Source organism: Halichoeres trimaculatus, unplaced genomic scaffold (assembly GCF_033239565.1).
Source record: "Halichoeres trimaculatus isolate MK-OKI-2021-1 unplaced genomic scaffold, fHalTri1.1 fHalTri1_scaffold_3, whole genome shotgun sequence".
Taxonomy (NCBI): domain Eukaryota; kingdom Metazoa; phylum Chordata; class Actinopteri; order Labriformes; family Labridae; genus Halichoeres; species Halichoeres trimaculatus.
The window spans coordinates 17,936,355-17,957,266 of record NW_027437181.1 but is presented as its reverse complement, the minus strand read 5'-3'; the positions used below and the strand labels follow the sequence as shown (position 1 = coordinate 17,957,266).

General features: G+C 39.8%; 1 protein-coding gene across 1 annotated transcript in view; it reads right to left on the bottom strand.

Moving 5' to 3' along the window:
* The window catches only part of rras2 (RAS related 2), a 29,775-nt gene extending 10,695 nt beyond the window's left edge, over positions 1-19,080 (bottom strand). Inside the window, exon 1 of the mRNA XM_074667317.1 lies at positions 18,672-19,080. Coding sequence (XP_074523418.1) covers positions 18,672-18,773 — 102 coding nt within the window. The 5' untranslated portion in view covers positions 18,774-19,080. The remainder of the gene's footprint in view (positions 1-18,671) is intronic.
* Positions 19,081-20,912: the final 1,832 nt, after the last annotated feature.

Genomic DNA, 20,912 nt, shown 5'->3' with positions numbered 1-20,912 from the left:
TTATGCCATAACAGGCTGACAGAACTGACTTGCCTTGATGTGACATGACGTTAGAAATATTTGCTTGATATGCTTTGATTGTAGAGCTCTTCCCGTTATCTGACAGATTAAAGTACATGACAGGTACACACTGATGAGACAGAAATGAAAACAGCTGTCATGAGGGAGCAGCTGACACTCTGAGTGAGTGTGAATACAAATACAAACACACACATAGAAAGTCCATGGTGGCCCATGTGCACTTATGTGAATCCAAACACATTTGTGGTTAAACTGTAGCACAAGCTAGCATGACATTCTGCAACAGGTTTGCAAATCCTGTTTGAACGGAACCAACTCTGTTCAACAACCTGCACTCTGTATGAAGCATGGAATGATGTAAACAAATACTAAACGTACTCAGGCTCCACTTCTACTAGAATGAGACCAGTGCTGACATGACCACCTCGATGGGTGTGTATTTGAGAACTGATAAAACAGGACTATTAACTTCCTGGGATTGAAGTGTTTGGCTCAGCAGCACTATCAGTGTCAAAACATACTGTCTTAACTTTGAAAGATAAAAAAAGCAGTAGGTGCATTATTAAACTGTATAAAAAGGCAAATCTGTCCAAGAAGAGATGAAATAAAAGAGAGAAACACAAATCACAGGAATCCTGCAGACCTAAGCTGCAGTACAGTTCAGATGCTGGTGGTGAAGTGGGTTCGGCCACATTCGGCCCCCGGTCAGTCCAGTAGGAAGGAAACTCCACCTCTGCAGCAGGCAGCTGGCCTGGCTGAGCCTTTCATTCCGGTGGTAGTGATGTCACAGACGGCATGTTCTCCCACCCTGCCTACCTACCAAAGTCCAAACCTGTCACTCAGCCACCCCCCCACCCCGGCATTCCAGCCATACATCCCAGCCCTCCACCCACACAGACACACACAGCTCATGCATGCTTACACCAGGAAAGCATTAGAGGCCTCTTTTCACCATGAACTCAGGGATGGTGGAGGATAAGTTGCAGCTGCAGCACAGCTTTTTGTGCCAGGTTGTTTTGGATCTGGATGCTGTGGTGTGAAATTAGCTCACAAAGAAGAGTGAGTCAAGAAAAAAGGGCTGAGACCTGCAATTACAGTATTTGTTGTTTTTTTTTTACAGTTAGGATGAAAATAGTAAAAATTGCATTCAAGAGCCTGAACCAGAACATTTTCAGTGTATTCTGCTTGAAAAAAAGACCAGATATCTGAATGCTTTTAAAACCTAAAAACGGACATGTCAGCCAATAAGGCCATGCACAAAAAACTCAACTTAACCACCAGTAAAGCATTTAAAGGCTACAAGAACCGGACAAATCTGTGCAGAATAAACCACAGAGATAGCATCAAATCAGCGCATGTCTTACAGTGCGCCCATTCAAGTTCAGCTCTTATGTTACAGAATTTTAACATAAACACCACACTTATGCACCTTCCTCTTTCCTTCATAAATGCTTCAGTAGAGACATAACCCGATGCATCTTGTCTCTCACAGCTGCTGGCTTCCCACCTCAAGAAAAAGCAAGAATGGGTTGAGATGTGTAGGCGTGTATTCAACATCATGCTTGCACTAGCACCCACTTCCTCTCCACACAAACAGCTCTGCTAACACTAAATATAGATCCTTTCCCATCTCTGTCGCTTATCTTACTTGTTTGGTTAGAGCGTCCTCTTCAACAGATAGAGCATCATTAACCACACAGACCTGGAAACAACTGACTCAGCAGCTGAACAGAGAAAACTGAGATTTCAACTGTAAACGAAAAAAAAATCCTCATGCAATTAATTAACAAAAACATACAGCACCTACATAGATGAGGGAAATGGTGTGTCTTCCTACTACACTGCCATAATGAGAGAGAACGCTGTGCTAAAACAAATAGTCATCAACACAGTGAGGAGCTAATTACCTTCTGCATGGCTCGGTGCCAAGAAAGGATTCGCACACCCTGATTTAAGAATCATCGGCCATAGTTATTCCTTAATTAAAGAAAATAGTAGGTTGAATGCTGTAGTATTGTATTGTTCTAGAAACATCCTGTTAGAATCTGCAGATTTATAATACTTCCAGATATTCATTCATTACATCCAAACACAGAAGCCTGAATCAACACTTTTCCTTGTGAAAACTAATGTATGCAAACTGATTTTTCACCATTTGGAATTGCTGGAGAAAACTGCTAACTGCAAATTAAAGTACAAGTATTTATTTTCTCTTAACTTGGCTTCTAAAAATTACAGAAAAAACACTCCAACTCACTGTTCTTTCATGCAAAATGAAGGTTGAAAAGAGTAAAAAGCTGCTTGCAAACTTCTAAATGGAGTGGGCGGGATAGAGGGACCTTATTCTAGTTTCATGCATTTTGCAAAAGGAACGGGTTGTTGTTTGTGCAGGTTTTAAGGTTCTCTTCGTTCATGAAAAAAGTGAATCAATTTGTTAAACATCTCAGGAGAGAGAAACAAATTTGAAAAGTTTACAAAGTCACAATGGAACAATAAGAAGACTCAGCTCTCATTACCTATTAATGATGCTTTTCTGAGACTGAAAGTACAACCATAGCTACTCACAGTGCAGGTATGTGTCACTTGTATCAGACTAACAGGTGTCCAAGATGGGCAATAGGTGTCTAAGGACTGAAATCTCACATAAGACACAGCACCAGAAAATGCACTACAAGGGATAGTAGGAGCTCTGGTGTATTCATTCACAGTAAGTATTAAGCTTAAGCTTTACTGATCTGCTGACAGAACAACAAAAACTGCCACACTGGTAAGCAAGAAAAGAGGAAAAGCATGACAGTGACCACCTTATAAAAAGTGCTGGGTGTAAAGGGGAGAGTTGGATTCGAGCTAACCGGTGAGACACGCATTTTGTAAAACTTGTTCACTGGGCTGGTGCCAAGTCCAGCAGTTCTGATTAAGGTCTAGGACACGGCATGCCAAACAGTGTAGAGCCAGCCAGGTCACAGCCTCAGCTGGACGATAGCAGAATGATAACCCATTCCTTTCAACGAGGGGTGCGACAGTACATGAAAATTATGGTTCAGTTTGGTTTATGATTTAGAAGGCTCAGTTTTGAAAATGTTTGTCACAGGATAAAGTGGCAACTCATAAAACACATTTCCCTTAACCAGGAATTCTTAACTTTAAGACATCTTCTTAAGTGCAGTATCGACAGTACAAATGTGGAAGCCTATTTGGATTTCTTACTTTCTTATTTTTGACATTTTGAATGAAATAAGTACAAAAAATAAATTTGGAATCATGCAACAGGGGCTATAACTTAAGAGAGAAACCCAAGTGTGTTCAAATTTGAGTCACTTTCTGAATTTGGAACTCAAACAAAGCAATAACTCAATTTGAAATCAAAATTTGCTCACAAAAAACTCTATAATAAGTAGAGAATAAAAAATTGGGATAGCTGGTTTAATCTTTCTTTGCTGTCAAAATTGAGTGGGTTTGGTTGCTTTGGGATATTGGGGCAAAGCAGTTATCAATATAAGGTGTGCTGGAGATGCTTACTCATTGTATTAAATACTTGACTCTGATTGGACAAAATCCATTACAGGTAATTCATTCCTAAATAGTGGAAAAGGGGTTAAAGACAACCTCAGGACAAACAAATCTAAGGACTCAAGCACCCCATGTGTACTCTGCTGCTGAACTTATGAGTAGGTTGAATGTTCATTGTTTTGTCCTTGAGTATCATTCATTAACTCCTCCCACTGAAATGATTAAAATAAAGATATCAATCAAACCACAAGAGGTGAGTAGGCTACACTTCCTGAAACTTTCTTTCTTCTCCCCTTATAGGATAAATCTCAGCTCTCTGATATCAAAAGTTATCTTAAAACTTTTGGATTACTGAAGCTTTACATGTCAAAGTGTTGTATCATACCTCACTGATTCAAGCATTAAGAAATTTGATTGAGTACATCTGTGCATTACTTCCTTTCCCTTGACACACGCAGCTTTGACCTCTGCAAAACCTCTGGGGCTAGACCCTGAGCAGCTGTCTGTAATCATACAGCCACCATGAGGATTTAATGTTTACCAGATGGAAGAGAAGACCAGTTCCTGTGCATTTCTACACTGTCACTCCTTCAGCATCATCAGCCTTCTTCTCATGCTTCACAGCGTTCACACAGGAATTTGTGTGAGGTGCATTGTTTGGTTGAGTACTTCAGAGTGCTTGAAGTGAGAAAAAGTGGAAAAAATCAGACAGAATGAAAGGTCTGAGAGGGGGAGGAAGAGTGTGGGCTACATGGAGAGGGAGAGCGAGAGACACAGAGGGGGAGGGAGAGGCTTTAACTTCCTGTGGAAACACCCACTTTTCCCATGAGCTCATACAAACCAGAAAGGTCACTTTTTCAATACCTAATACACAAGGAGAGAAAAAGAGCACACAATGTGTCCACCGCCTTAAAGGGCCACCAGGGAGCTTTCTGCTAAAGCTGGGAAAGATTTAAGACCATGCTGCAGAAAATGACCTGAAAATAGCTTCAAATATTGAGTGACACTTTCAAAACTCTAGATCATTTTGCAAGTTTATCATCAACAGTTGTAAGACTTTCAATGAGTGTTTACAGTCAGTAAATACAGCCTGGGCGTAGCACTGAATCTTGGCTTCATGCCGAATTAAATGAACCCATGCACATCACTCCTACAAGCTCATTTCATCCTAATGCGGAACAGATCAATAGCCTGTCCCTTTAATCACTGCCCTGTCCTCAAATGCCAGCAGAGCAGTGAAAGTCTGCCCGAGCAGATAAACCCTTGGCATCATGCTCACATCCATCCTGCATCATGAATTAACTGGAAATGCACATCCTGCCACTCTAAAGTTAAAGGGTAATTCAATTTTCATTGTAAGCCACAGAAAGAATGGATGAAACAAAATATACATTGGTTAAAGAATGAAACAATGGCTTCAATCAGTTGCATCTAAAATCTGAACACTGAAGGAAAAGTTTGCTAACAGGAAGCACAAGATTTCTGGCAGGTGTTGGGAACCCATGATCAAAAAACAACAAAGCACAAAGTTCCCACACCTGTATTTAGTTCCTAATTTTTACAATCTGCAATAGCTTGACCATGTTCTGAAAACAGACCAGTGTTCATCAAGCCCCAGCTTATGTTTTCTGAATCTGTCAAGGCCTAAGTGCTGCAACACCACTACAAATGTGCATTCATTATGGTGATGTGCTTAATTCTTAAAGATTTTTACTTTTCCAGACTTTTATAATAAATCACAACTGCAAAGATGTGATACACTTCACTACCCTGATGTACACAAGCATAGATGATAAATGGCAGCTAATACTGTGGTGCAGTATTGACTTATTTTGATCTAGAAAATGAGGATGAAGTTGTGTGGAGACTGTCTGGTTAAGAACCCCTCAACAGGAGCATTGAGTAAAAATCATAAGCATGTTGACATTTATCTTTAAAAAGGACTGAAGGATGGTGGTGCTAGCTCTCCTATCTTTAGCAACACTTGGCAAACCAACATTGACACTGTTTATCCACCAACTCTGAGATGCCCAAACTTTTTCTGGGCATTTTCCCTAATCTAGATCGCCTTTTGAAAAGTGAACTTATTTAGAACATTTTGAAAAGACGTTATTCCTATTTGTTTTTCTTATTTTTTTGGCCACTCTATACAATAGGGCTGAACAATTTTGGAAAATAATGTAACTGTGATTTCTTTTGGGCCAATATAGCAATTGTGATTTAGCATGCATATATATATATATTTTTTTATTTTTATATATATATATATTATTCTTTAGTATGAACAACACAACAAAAGATACTGATGACATATAAACAATTCTTTTCTGCATTTTTTTATTGAAAAAAAGAAAAAGGAAAAGGGGCACAATTTTCCTGACCTCCTCTTATCAGTGAGAGTAACAAGCCATACAGATTAAAGTAAGCAATGAAGACAGATTTTTAGTTTGTTTTTAATCTATCTATTTTTAGTGCAGTTAAAACTTGAATTTTAGTTTGAACGACAAGGGCATTACTCACTTCAAAACAGCCCTGTTTCTCATACATGGGAGTATGTCACAAACAAGGAACCCAAAAAAGTCCAGGGTAATCAGATTAAATGAGCTGCGCAAGAACCGTTACATTAAAACCTATATGACACGGTAAACATCAGTTGAAGATTAAAAAAAATATTGCTTATAATATTGTAAATCCAAGTGCAACAAAAATTGTGCTTAATTAGCTCATGAAGGACATTATTTCTTACTAAATCTATTGAAAGTTTTGTGTTAAGATATTAAAGAATAGAGACAAATTTCCATTGTAATAATCTAGAGTCATCTATGCCAAAAGCATAAATGTCCACCATTATGACATCTTTATATTTGTGTGTAAGATGTACTGTTTGTTTTTCACAGAGGAAGTGTCACCGTTTACCTTTCTTATAAATGATCTTCCAGCTAACTCTGGTACAGCCTACACTTTACCTGTCAAGTGTTGTCACACAGACTGAGAGAGCGCAGGGATGAAAAAAACATGTAGCGCTACTTTCACAGTGTTGTTAAGCCTCACCACCTCTGCTGCTAGCTAACTGGCACAACAACACTGACCCATGATCACACCTCTCTACCTTTCACACAGACTGTAAACAAGCTGCGTAAGAGGAGCTCAATCATCAAATATAACACAGCATTTTGCTCATAAGTTGCCATCATTCAAGCATAAATAAGTAGCGCTATTGTTCTGCCGTTCGACAAGGCATGTACAGTTACAGTATGTCCTGAATAGCTCGGTTAGCACTCGGGGCTGTAGAGTTAGGCGAGCACTCATGCAGAGAATAAAGCAGAGGTTAAATGTCCCACCAAGTAGGGCAACTCCTGACACAGTCAACCCCCTGCTCCCCTCTAACCTCTGTGGCATTAAGACTTCAATCAGCCTGTTAAATATCAATGTGTGCCAGACTCAGGACACTTTTGAACCTGCTCAAAGACGCAGAATCAAAGAGGTGCCATTTAAAGGCCTTTTCTGCAGCAGATCACTGGGCTCAAAGCCTCCTGTGTGCTTTAAAGTGGTCACACTAGACTGTTCTCCATTTGGTAAATACATTTTGTTAACTCTTGGTGAACACCTTTGTAAATACTTAAAAAGCTGTCACACTGATTAACTAGAACAACACAATGAGGAAAAGTTTATGAACCGCTTGTATTGTCTCTACTGATCATATGACACTAGCTTATGTTCCCCTTCAGTGCAGGGTCGCTGATGCATTTTTCTTTATGGGTCTTTGTTGTCGTGTCTTGACATATTCTAATAAGTGTTAACCATGGAAGATACAATCAACCCCTGACTGTTTTTGCTTTGGTGAATCCTCATTAATGCTTGTTTTTGTAAAAGTGTGAAACCTTGGTTGATGTGATGCGCTCACAAAAATTAACACAAACTGGAAAAGATACTGAAGACTGATGAATCAAAAACACTGATAAAACATGGGGAATGTGGTTTTGGAGTTCCTGAATATAGGAATAGAGAATCTATTTGTTAAAACCAGGACATAAGGACATAAAAAATGCCTGACTGGCATTGTGTGATATACTGAGACACATTCTTACTATCATCTTTGTACAGTTAACTTGATTTCCTTTGTTTCATTCAGTTCCTCCTCAGCTCGGCTCTGAGCAGAAGAACCTTTTGCACATGCTCAAATCCACAAAGCTTCACTGTGACAGCACAGAGAGAGAGGACACCAGCCAGTGCAGCAGCCATGAGGACAGAGAGACTACTGTGTGACTTTTAGAATCCCATACAAAGTCACCAAACAAGTGTGCTGCACAATCTGTACTCTATGGTTTTCAAGGAAAACATATGACTAACCAAATAATAGGCTGATGATTAGCACTGACGACAAAGGCAGTTCACAAGATCTGAAAAGTTGGAATCCAAAGTAAATTTAGAGAAGATGAATTATTTACAGTGAGGTAATAAATAAATATCTGGAAATACCAAACAAATTGCAGGTTACACAACTTCCAAAATGTCACATCTAAAGTGATAAATACTCTCAGTGTACAGCACCTGCAGCGCTGGATTCATCCCCTCCACCGTCTTTATGCTTTGCTCTGCTACAAATGCTGAGTATGTGTTTCTGCACCAGTGTACTCTGCTGCAGACTATAACTCTTAGCACAGGGTGATATGTCAAAGGAAATGGGGCCACTCACTGGCATCATGTCAGATACACAGCATCATTACTGTTGTGTGCTTTTAGGCCTGCAGTCTTACAACACAGGCAGCAGAAAATGTTATTAATTTAGCTGGCAGCTCCTCATAAATAAGGTCTAATGGACGCATCTTCTCTTTTCTCTCTCTGCTGGCTCCTCAGTGCCTACCAACATTATTGAAAGTCTTTTTCACATGGGCTTTAAAACACAAGTGATTGCTATTAACAATTATATAGGCCACATACAATAGATGGGTGAAAACCTGGCATAAACTGTTTCTGAAGCCTTACGGATACAGGGCAAAGAATAACGGAAAACTCAAGAGTTACACAACATAAGGTAGACCGACATTCAGGCCTGGTTACATTAGTTTTAAAAGAGCATGATTAGTTGAAAACAATGTAAACCTGCAGTTAAACTAAAAAGATAAACTGCTACTCTGCAATGTTTTATGTACATTATTGAGCTTTTTAGCCTTTTTATATTAAGCTGGTTAAACAATAAGCAATTTTAGCGTAACATAAAATCTATACCAAGTTACGCTGTTTTGGAGGTTTTTAAAGGCCGTTAGGAGGACAGAGACAAACTTAAACTGGTCAATAAGATATTTACAAGGGGTCTGGGACTCCATGCTTAGGAGCTTTGAAGCATGCTTTAACAAGCAGCTTGGGAGGCTTGGCTTTAAGAGGTCAGTGTTTTGGTAAGACATACCAAACACACTTTCTTAGACAGCTGTTGGCTCAGTTGTGCACCGGCGTGTGCCAGTTTACTAGTCTGAACAGCAACTGCTGCTGAAGACACAGTCCCATTTGCTGTGTGTGTTAGATCAGCATAACAGTCAGACAGCAGCTGTGTGACTGACTCAACAAAACTCTGATATCTCATTGTGGATCCACACACGTACCTGATGCTGACTGAACAGCCTCTCTGATTATCATCTGCTATCTGATCAGCAGGACACACACTCAGGAGCATGAGTCACACACGGCCATTGTTGTCAGCACATTTAGACAGTGAGTCGTGTTGTGGGCTGCTGTCACCTGTTGAGGGGTTTGTCTCATTCCAAGCCTCACCTCCCCCTGATGGACAGCAGGTGCCCCGTAGGCCTCTGGACACTGTCTGCATGAGACATGTCAAATGTGCACCAGCTGCCTGGCAGACAGTATAGGGCCTGGCATCATGGACAAGCACAGATGTATTACAGGAACCATCACAGTGTTTTACCATCAAAATCTGTCAAAGGCAGCACTCACTGTTGCCTAAATCAGCATTAGCTATAAACAGCCCTAACATCAGTAGTATGCTGATTACGTATTATCACATCACATTAACACAGAGCATATATTTGGAATCTTTCAGTGGTGAAGTGGGTAGCTGATAGAAGCATTTGTCAGTTTCCCATAGCCAGAGCTGTTGTTATATGACTGTGAGATGAGAGCGCTGATACTGTGGACAGTTATTCTGAAACAGACACATGTGTGAATACAGAACAAAAGCCACGAAACAACAGAGAGGAACCCACTGCCCTTGCTGTCTGTCTGACTATCTGAGAAGCAGTGACCGGAAAACAAGCAGGGGGGGGAATCACAGGTGAAAATATGACTTTCTCTTTATCTACTAGATGGAAATGCTCAAAGTCATCTATTGATAGGTAACTCAGTTTGGCAAAGTCAAACACATTTTTGAGCATATCCTGCTCTCGCTGGCTTTAAAAATATATGTGTGTGTGTATACATGTCGTATTGTATAAAAATGGGAAACAAAAACAAAACAATGTTAATATCAAGCTCTAAAAAAACATGCTTGTTTGCAGAAAAGAGCAATTTTATTTTATTTCCCCTCAATCTTCAGTTTTTAGTTAAATAACATTGGCACTCAACACATTCCCTTTTATCTGATGTATCCAAATAAAAAATCATGAATTAATTAGAAAATTAAAACAGAAATTAAAAAAAATACAATGTTTACATATATATTGGTCAATGCAAGACACAGAGCTGTTCAGTAGGTTACTGGGCTTATGAAATGCCTTGCTCATGAAACATCATTGTTATTGTGTAGCTGCTACTGTGTACAGCTGTATTTGACTCATTACAAGGAAATTGTCAAGAATTCATAAAAACACAGTTTTTCTTCCCTGCTACCTCTGCTTGTGGGGCTACAAGTGAGCATCTGCTTGCCTCGTGTTTTCGATGTAAATAACACAAATGTATACAGGACAAACATTGGGTTGCTGTGAAATCTGAGACAGACTAGAGAGATGTATCCAAAAGCCTCAAACATCAAACAGATTAACTCTTTCTTCTTTGGAGTGAAGATGAACACAGTAGTCTTTAAGATAATGTCAGCCACAGTGGGTTACTGCAAGTATACAGTTTCCCTAATTGTTTGTAATGCACATTTATTACCATACTGTTTTGGTTTGATAACTAAAATGCATAAAAAAGCAATGAAATATTACAAATAGATTAGTGTAGATAGAAGTTTATTATTAATCTCTGCTATGTTTTATGCGCAGTGACACAAATTGCAGATCATTTTGTTAATCGCTGCAGATTTTAATGCCGCTTCCCTGCAAATGAATCAGTTTTGTAAAGAGGAAGTGCTCAATTCAATCAACTCATAGAATTGAATGAGTAATAATCAGACTAAAAGCAGTACTCATAGTTGTCATTTTCATCCTCCACTGCAAATGTGTGTTCAGATTTCAGGCTTCTTCAGAATCTGCAACTGACTGCAATGTGGCATCATAACAAACTTTGACAGTTATTTTTCAGTCATGCTGAAACATTCAGTCCTTCTTTTAAAGTTATGACTTTAACAACACGAAAGTGATTTTGATTCACACTTTTGAAGATCAAACAGTGGTAAAGATTTTCACATTATCATGAGCAGAGACACAGAAGTATACAATACACAGCCTCAGGAGCACATGTGAGCCAACTCTGTCTCTTCATTTTCAAGATTCAACTATTTGTTCTCGCTTGAGTTTCTTACTTCAGGACTTGTCCATACAAGCCCCAGGATTTATTAGTATTGCCCTTTCTTGTGGCAGATAGGTAGAGATAGAGAGACCTGGGGGAAGAGAAGTAGGAATGGTTGAAATCATCTGCTATCAGACCTGAAATGTCTGGTAGGCAACAAACCAAAGCAGATCACACCTTTGCCTCCGGCAAACAAATCTGCTGTGCACAGCAGAGAGGATGCTTCAAGAGAAATGGAAATATTTCATTGAAGCTTCTCCATAAATGGATTCACTAAGGGCTGCTCAAGCTGCATATGATTCTGGTGTAGGTGGATGAGCTCAATGGGTAAATTCTTACAATAACTGCAACTTCAGAAGAGAGTCATGTGTTCATCCCAGGTGAGCTAAACTATGACTACGGTAGAGTTACAGGACAGATAAAAGTCATTAATTCAAGAAGAAAATGACAGAAAATTCTGATGAGAAAACTTATTCTTGCCAAACACACTTCATGATGTTCACTGAACAGAACACATACACACCGATGAGGAAATCTGTTGAGTTGCAGTAAGTATTACCATAGTTGTATGTATTCAAATGAGAGCATGGATCCCTGCCAAGTTAAGTCTGCATGTATTAACAGGTACAGATCATTCTAAAGCAGAAGAAGCTGATGCAAAGGAGAGGGAAGAGTTAACTTAATGGTTGTGCATATTTGGTGTGATGGTGAAACTACTCAGTGGGTTCATTTTATCAAAAATGGATTCGTATTACTGATGGACTGATTATAAAACACATGTGAAACAGGTAAAACTGGAACAGAATAAACACAAAATATGTCACATTTATATTGTTGTAATAACATCTTTATTCTACATGTAAATGTTACCCTCTAAGAGCGCGCTTCCTCCCAGGACAGCTATTAGTTCATCATTAGCTTGCCGCTAAGGGGATGACCTGTTTGTCTCTTGAGCTTTCCCAGATGGGTGGGAGTACAGATCCTGAACTCCCTCTTTGCATCAACATTCCTATGGTGTGCTGCGTGGCACTATGCCTGACTTATCAATGTATGTCAAGGCCCACAGACAGCCTTTGGAGCTATGATGGTCGCCACAACACAAACTGAAAAATGTTACTGATTAGACATCTAATTATCATGCTGGGTGTTTCATAAAATGTGCATTTGTGAAAAAGCAACATTTTTTGATTTCTGAGTGATACTCAATGGGGTTTATCTCCTTGGAAGCATGAACAGATACAAGCCTAAACAACACTCAGGCAACCTGTGCCAAATTGATGGATTTTTTCCCCTGTGGGTGGAACGAGTTTTGAAAAAAAAAAAAAAACAGTTTTTATACGGGATGGTTTATCCTCTTGGTGGCAAAAACTGGTTGTCGTATGTCAAATTATGTAAGAAAAATGCACATTTGAGAGAGGATGTGTCATCAGAGTGCAACATGAAACGTGAGACAGATAAAAAAAAAAGAGCCTCAGGGGATAATGAATGATCATTTCATGTATCATGGAAGTATGGCTTTATATTAAAGTCACTGCCAAGATACCCCATGTTTTTGTACAGTGGTTACAAATTAATCTCTAGATGTTTTTATTATAGTGCACAGTTTTTTTTTTTAACAGAAGCCTCATCTCTGTCTCATGCACAGAGATTATGGGTGGAAATTAGCTTTAACTCTGGTACACCTAAACAGCTGTGCACTGCCCAAGTCAAAATAAACAAACAGAATGAAAATAAGACAAAAATAACAAAATCAAACCCTGTCATCTTCAGTTAAAACTATACAGGTATGTTAACAATCAGCAGCATGACACCTCATCATAGCCACTTTGATGTCCCTCTGCGTGGTTGAAACTTCCGGGGTCTATAAATGTCCGGTGAAATAAATGTCATAAGCATCAACTATCTACTTGAGATGCTAATAGCTGTTGCTAAATTGTAAAACTTGCAGATACTTGTGTAGAGTTATTTGGGATGTATGCATGACAACCACCAGCACTCAGAGCCACATAACCACAACTGACTGGTCTTACACCAACTCACGCAGCTTGACAATGGATACCATTAAATATGTAAAACTGCAATTAAACCTTACGAAATAAAAGACATGTGTAGTCAGAGAAGGAGAGCTGGAGTAGAGAGCCTAAACAGTTAAGACCATGTATTGCAAGGGTTTCTTACTAATCACCTGGATGTTTTAATTACCTGATTCTGATTGGTCCAACCTCTTGACAGCAGTCATTAATTCTGAATAACAAAGGCATGCATCAAATCAATCCTTGGAAAGAGTAACAGCAAAGCTAAAGTACTCCTGATTTCTCCTCCTCTTGCTGTCAAGCTGACAAAAAACATTACTTTTTTATTGGACTTTTTCTTAGCTGTACAAACAAATCATTTTTTAAATCAATGAAATCACCTTTAGTTCAATACTTAGTGTCAGCTTGTTTGTATACAGCATCAGCCGAGGTATTAATGGAACCCGAACAGGGCCTGCCAAGAGCACATTACCCACTTAGCGGGTTGATTTCAAATTGTTCACCATGTTTTTACAACATAGTAGAGCTAAGACCTTTGAAAGCAATGTATGATTGTGTGATTTAACTTATTTCAAACTTATTTTCCGTGGGTCAATTTACTTGTACAAAAGTTAAAATATACTAATTGAGATATTTAAAGTCTAAAGGAGCTGAATGATGGTGGAATTTTCTAGGTGTTAAAGTGGGCCTTACTTTAAATATTACATGTAACTTTTGAATTATTTAGCAAATTCTATAACTCTCCTTACCTGAGTTGTAACCCTCTTACACACTAGAACATCTCTCAAACCAAACAGCCTGCATCATTGAATCAAACTGTTATAGAAAAAAGACCAAAAAAAAGATATTCAGAAAAACAGACCCATGCCAGGTGGAATTTGGCAGCAATTTTTTTAAAGGGTGGTGGCAGAAGGTGAGACTGTAAGGCTTGTGACTTGTATCAGGGTTAAATGACAGTGATGGGTGGTGACAGAAAAGAGAAAGCAAGACAGTAAAAGACCCTGATGCTTTTATTATTAATATGAGCGCTGACCTTGTGCCTTGTGCTTGAATAAATCTTTACTGCAGCTGCTATACACCTGCATGTTGTTTATTTAAGAGCACAAGGGGTTTTCTTTAACCTTAACTGGATGGATGACTCATAAGTAAAGTGAAACTATGCAGAAAACCAGTCGTTTTCCAGGAAATGTTTGCAGTGCAATATTGCGTGATAGCAAAATGCACCCAAGAAAAGTCACACTTTTTTTCTCTGGGTTATGGTGCAAAAAGGCAGCTTTCTGCAACGATTAACACAAGACGTGTTGACTATAGATTTGAATATACGCATATTTTTTAATGCTACTTTTTGGTTGGTTTTGGAGGAATGACACGCACCCTGCCTGTACCAGGAATGGATGGCGTGCAGCCTCTCTACAGTGGGCACCTACTCTACCAGTAGCAGCGGTGCTAAACTGGCACCCCATGTATTTTGACTTTATAATTATTCAAAGGCTTATCTGCTCTAATTGTGGCTTTCCTCTGTGAGAAATCAACAGGTGAGCCTCCAGCAGAGCTAAACAAACAAAACATTCTCATCACCTGCACTCACAAGCCCACACACAAACACACCAGGCCCACCTGCCACAGCTGCAAAACCCACACTTATGAAGAGCTTTATGTCATTTGGTTGATTTTTCAACAACAAAAACAAGTCACAAGCTTCTTGAATAAAAATGAAAATGTGTGCACTCGGTGGTATGGTTTGTCAGATATAAGAAAGTTAGAAAACAGCCTGACTTCAAAAAGTAAGTGTGTGTGTGTGTGAAGTATGACAAGCAAGAAAGCGAAAATCATAAACGAACATGCTCAAAAGCTCTGCAGCAAACACTTTCTTTAACCACTTGTGGCTGTTTCTGAGAAATGCTCATGACATGGCGCCCACTCCATGCTCAGCTCCAGCACTGCTATCATTACAACACCTTGTCTCCACATGCCCAAGCAGGGCTGCTTTTAAAATCCACATGTATTTTTTGAATTGCTACTTATGGCTACATTCCTCTCAAATGACCTCATATATAGGGAATCAAAGCCATGTTAGAAAATATGAGAACTATGTGTGAACAGTGTAGGAGTACAAGAGACAGAAATGAGAAGGTCACACGTGTGCTTCAGTTGGAAAACAAGCAGAAGTTTGGAAATATTTTCTGTATATGGTCTTTCAAGAAGTTGTGCTCTCTAGCATGAGTCTCCCGTGCCAAAGGCTGACACAGCACTAATATTATCATGCATGTTAGCTCAGCAGCCCCGTGCTATTAAGATAGCAATCACACAACATCTCATTATAGAGTCATCTCATACGAGTGACTTCTGGAGTGGTTCTGTCTAAATAAAGCTGTGTTTGATGTCACTATTTGTGGGTTAAAAACAAACCAACAGACACACTTCACTCCACACGCAGTCTTCACATGGCCGCTGTGAGTCATGTTTTCCCTCACTTGGGACACTTCCTCCCTCACGGACGTCACATTAAACGACACACTGTGTACCACAACTTTTGTCAGATGACTCAATGTTATGTCATCTCAGTGCTATTTCAGCTTGAGTCAACTGCCTGGCATCAGGGTGGTCAGCAGCTCCCAAAGACCTGCCACACTGTTACTGCAAGCGACATCATCTTTTATGATCTGAATCACTGGGATTCCTTACTTCAGCACAGAGGTCCATTTCTTTTAGTTGTCAAACACTTTGCCCTGCAGAAGATCTGAAATCACAAGAGCTAAATCCACAGGTATCTGTGACGTATCAAAAAAGGAGCATGCAGGGATTCAAACAGCATAAAAGAGTTTGTTATTTTCTGTTCAATTAAAAAATGGTTTGCATAATTCCAAACAAGATGTGCATCACCAAAACTCAGGTGTTCTTTAGGGTTGATTCCATTTAAATCAAGGCTAAATCTTATTTTTCCATTTATAAAAATCCATGTCTGTTTGTAAGCTGGGCATTACAAGAGCATCTGTTTAACAATCACAAAACTCGCCTAGCTTTTCTGTGCTGTAAACAGACTTTTGACCCTTGTGGTGGCACTTCTTTTTAGCTAAATGAGTAGTTTCAAGGGGCCTGGTCTTAACTGGAAAGTGTGTTACATTTAATAGCAGATATAATAAAAGTAATAGTGCAATAATACTTGTTGAAAATAACATCAAGTACTTAATTTTTTTCTGGCAAAACCCATAACACTAAATCTCACACCATGTCAAGCTTTCCACTAACACATTCATACACACACACACACACACACACACACACGTAGCTCCAGTGATTCAGGATGCAGGTCATATTTTTCCATACAAAATCTAGAAGGCCTTCAGAGTAGCGGTGGAGGGGACTTCCTCTGCTAAAGGGCCAAATTCCACATGGTCCATGACCATTAACCCACCCAGGGTGACTCAGACCCCCCACCCTCCATACTCACTAACTCCCACAACACTAAACCTAAAGTTCTGGGGGAAGCCTCCACTTCAAAAACAGCTGTTAGGGCTTCCCCCCTTCTGGCAGGCAACTTCTAGAAACTTCTTATGAGGCTGTAGGTGCCTGCTCCTGCTGTCAACATCTTTATTATGACTGCTTAAAGGACACCTGACATGCCAGCAGATAAATGTGAAAAGAAATTAACTATCAAGTGCACACAACATAAGATGTGGATTTTCAAGCCCAGTCCCAAATGAATCCTGTATAAAAATGGAAATATACATTGAATTTCTCTTCTGTTTGCTTATCAGATTAAATCTTATAGCAAGATGCAAGCAGCTTTATAATACAGTCCAAGAAACAGTAACCGTTCGAGATGAACTCACTCACCCAGCAGAGAAAAAAAAAACATGCTTAAGTAATTCAGGAATAGCATTTGAATTACTCAATAATTAATGTGAAGACCTCTGGAGACTTTTAATTTCATTCAGTGCTATGTTGCTTATTCTCTCTTATTAAGGTAAATCAACTTAAATGTTATATCCTAGAAAAAATAACCTATAGAAGATATGCAAAGCGTTGCTTTCAGTGCAGATTTTAAGTTATTTTCTGTCCATTAACATGAACAATCTTTAACCTAATTTTGGTGTAATTTGCAACAAAATAAGCTGATTTTACACCACCAAGAGAAAGTTCACAACTATAACATTAGTGTTATCTTAGTGTTACCACTGGTGTATTATATGTGAAAAAGCTACAGTGTGTTTCGGCTTCAGCTCTAGATGCTTCTCTGCTCCAGGTCAGGGGGGTCAGTAGGCTACATCAAAAATCTGTGCCACGGCTATCTGATCCCTTTTTTCTTGGTATGCAGTTAATAAGCTTTTTGAACCCTCATTAGACACAACCCCCCTGAAAACACACACACACACACACTAGAAAGCTTTTAACCCCCACTCTGAAACGTGTGCCAGCCCACTGTTGTCTGAGAGTGTGGAGACATGCAGCTGCCTGCAGTCTGGTCAGTAACACAGTGACACCAGGGGGAAACACACAAGGCAAAGGGCAAAGTTTGTCATCTCTTTATACGCTGTGAGTGTGTGTGCATGTGTGTGTGTGTGGGCTTTCCGGAAAGGAGCCCTTGCCTAAATGACCATTATGAAAGCCTGGAAGGTCAACACTAGGCAGAGTATGTCTGCAGTGTGCTGGAATGCAACCAGGGGTAGATGAGGGGTGAAGTGTTTACATGCCTCTTTTTTTTTCTACTTTTTCAGATCAACTGCAACAAAAGTGCATGACTGACAGGCAGAAAATAAAGTTTTATATTAACTCCAAATGCTTCACTTAGTCGAGATCTTAACAAAAAAAAACAAAGTTAATCATCTATCGGTGAGTTTTCTTATTCTGCTGCTTATTTTTGCAGTATTCAAGCTCATGCAGGCTTTCTGGAAAAAGTGAACATATTTTAGTCATATTTGATACCTTCATTGTAGGGCTACTTTCTCTGACAGCATCAGGGCTCCACAAATGTGTATGTGCATCTTCGTCCTCTCTCTTTTTAAAGCTTCAATACATTTCCCCTCTGTTTTTACCCTGACAAACTTATTCTTGCGGTCTAACAACTGAGCATCCGTTCTGCAAAAGCTCTGCAACAAAGTTCATAAATAGGACAACTCTTCAGCTCCGTGGACCCACTTTTCTTTCTCTTTTGACTAGCGGCTATGAACTGCAAAGTGGAAGTGGATCTCACTCAAATCGGCGTGTTAAAGTGACAGCTTCTTCTTTTTCTTCCTCGTTTATTCATAAAATAAGGCTCCTTCGATAAATAGTTGCAGGCCTCGACAAAGTAGCGAAGAAGAAGACAGACTCCGGGGTTCCCGTCTCCGGCCTGCCCCTCAACCAATCTTTCACTGTGTTTTCGGATAAGCTTCAAAATCAGAGCAAGGGGCTAAATTCAAGGAGAGGGTGGACGCTGCTACTGACCTGGATAAACTGGATAGTGAGGGCTGATTTCCCGACACCGCCACCTCCGACCACAACCAGCCGATACTTCTCCTGCACCGAGCCGTCCTTCCAGCCTGCCATCGAGGACACTTCGCCGCCGCCGCCGCCGCTGCCGGAACACCAGTGAGCAGCAAACACCCACTTTTTCCTTTAAACTGAAGAGGCCCTGCAGCGGAGAGCAGAAGAAAACCAGCCCAGAGAGATACGCTGATGAAATGACTCGTCGGCCGGTGTAGTCCGTTCAGTGCACGGATAGATACGGGGGTCCCGAAGCTACGGGCGCCTGTCCATACGCCTGACCGTGTTTCAGCCTCGATAGAGCACTGCGATGTTCAAGCTGTGGTTCCGAAAGTAGGAGTGAGCAGCCAGGCCAGTACTAATGTCTGGCGCTAGGGGCCCTTCTACAGGCTGCGTTTGACTGCCTCTACCCCCCACCCTCCCCCTCTACAACACACACATAAACTCACAACCACATACACATACTCCGCATTAACCCCACTCTGCAGAGCTGTCCTCAGACTAATATCAAACTCCCCTGCAGCCACATTCCTCCCCACAAACAAAAGCAAAGCCTGCATTCTGTAACTACAAACAATTATGAAGTGATAGCAAAGGCCTGAAGTCGGACCCTGATGTTCACTACATTTTTGAGACTGTAGGCAAGTTTTCCCACTGACTGTTGTTAGCCATCCATTCAGAAAATAAAGACGTGTTTTGCTTAACTACTTTCATCACCATGTCAGTAAAATATACAACTGACAAGCTTGGATGAGCATTCAGATATATTCCCTCTTGTTGTTATTTTAAAATGTGCCTCTTGTGATTTTTTTATGATGTTCGTTTTCTATTTCCTGTCTCTTTGATGCAGGTATAATTTTTCCGCTGTGACAAATAGGCCGTGTTTTGAGGTTACAGAACAGTTTCTGCCTCATTGTGAAATTCCACCATTAGATTTACCACATTGTTTCCTCAATGCTTGGAAAGAGCATACTTTGGTATATAAATGTGAAAATCACCCTTGTCCCCTTTACTGTATTGTACCATTCATCCACATCATAAAAAGTCTGACATAAAGCACTTTGTCTTGTACATTGAAATAGAAATATTACCTCAATTTTAGGTAGAAATAAATTTATTACCCCCCAAAAGAACATTTTTATTGTATCTGTTCCGAATATTACAGATTTAACAGCTACAAATGTGTTTACCACGTTTATTTTAATCCCTTAACAAGATAGACAAGGCTGTGCAGAATTTCAAGTCTGCCCTGCCACCTGTGGCGCCATCTAGTGCCAAAAGAATAAGACTGGTCCTTAAACTGTGCTCCTGATGTTTCATCCACGTCTGTACAAGCATAATGCAAAATGTCAAATATTAATACTTAAACCTCACTCATTGCATCCTCCATTCTCCAGTGCTTTAGCCAAAGTTTCAGTGCCATCTGCTTGAATTTTCTGTTCAAGGTTGGTAATGCCTTTCAACTACACATATTCAGATGTTTCAGTTTAAAATACATATATTTAGTCAAAAATAATAACTGCTGTATTATTGCACATTAGGTTAAGCACAGACTAGGTTAATAAAATCAATAAAGCAGAAATCTGTTTCCAGACACACCAAGTAAAACAGAGTGATGGAAAATATAAATTGCTTTGACTCTAGCCCCATTCGAAGTGAAATTACCATAAATTAATCGAGTACCAAAGCTTATACCTCAGGTGTTGGAATTTAGCTGTGTTTTTTCTAATTGTGAGTAATTTTTACCCCGAATCCAAACACTAAAACAATGTGCACTACAGTTTGGCTGTGACACTGGCTTCAGTGAGCCAACTGTTTATTTTCACAGCTGAATCTCTGACCTCAAAGCCACTTTCCAGCCTTTATCTAACCCCCTGAGGAGACAGATTTCACAGATATTGTAAATGTATGACCAGGGCGGTGACCTTTTAATCTGGCAATATCCCAGAAATGTCCCTTTACTCATAAATTATAAACAGGAGGGCAAGGGGAATGTGTAGGTCTGTGCCAGCCATAATCCATCTCCATCTCATTACAACAGTGACATTAAAAGCTGCAGATGGCTTTGAGAGTGCTTTTCAAATCACTGCAATATATCATACTAAAGGTTTAAAGAAACTGTGCCCCTACCAACAATTTGTATGCATCTGTAATTTGGAGGTGTCATAATGTCACTGTCAATTTGGGGTTAGTGACAGAACA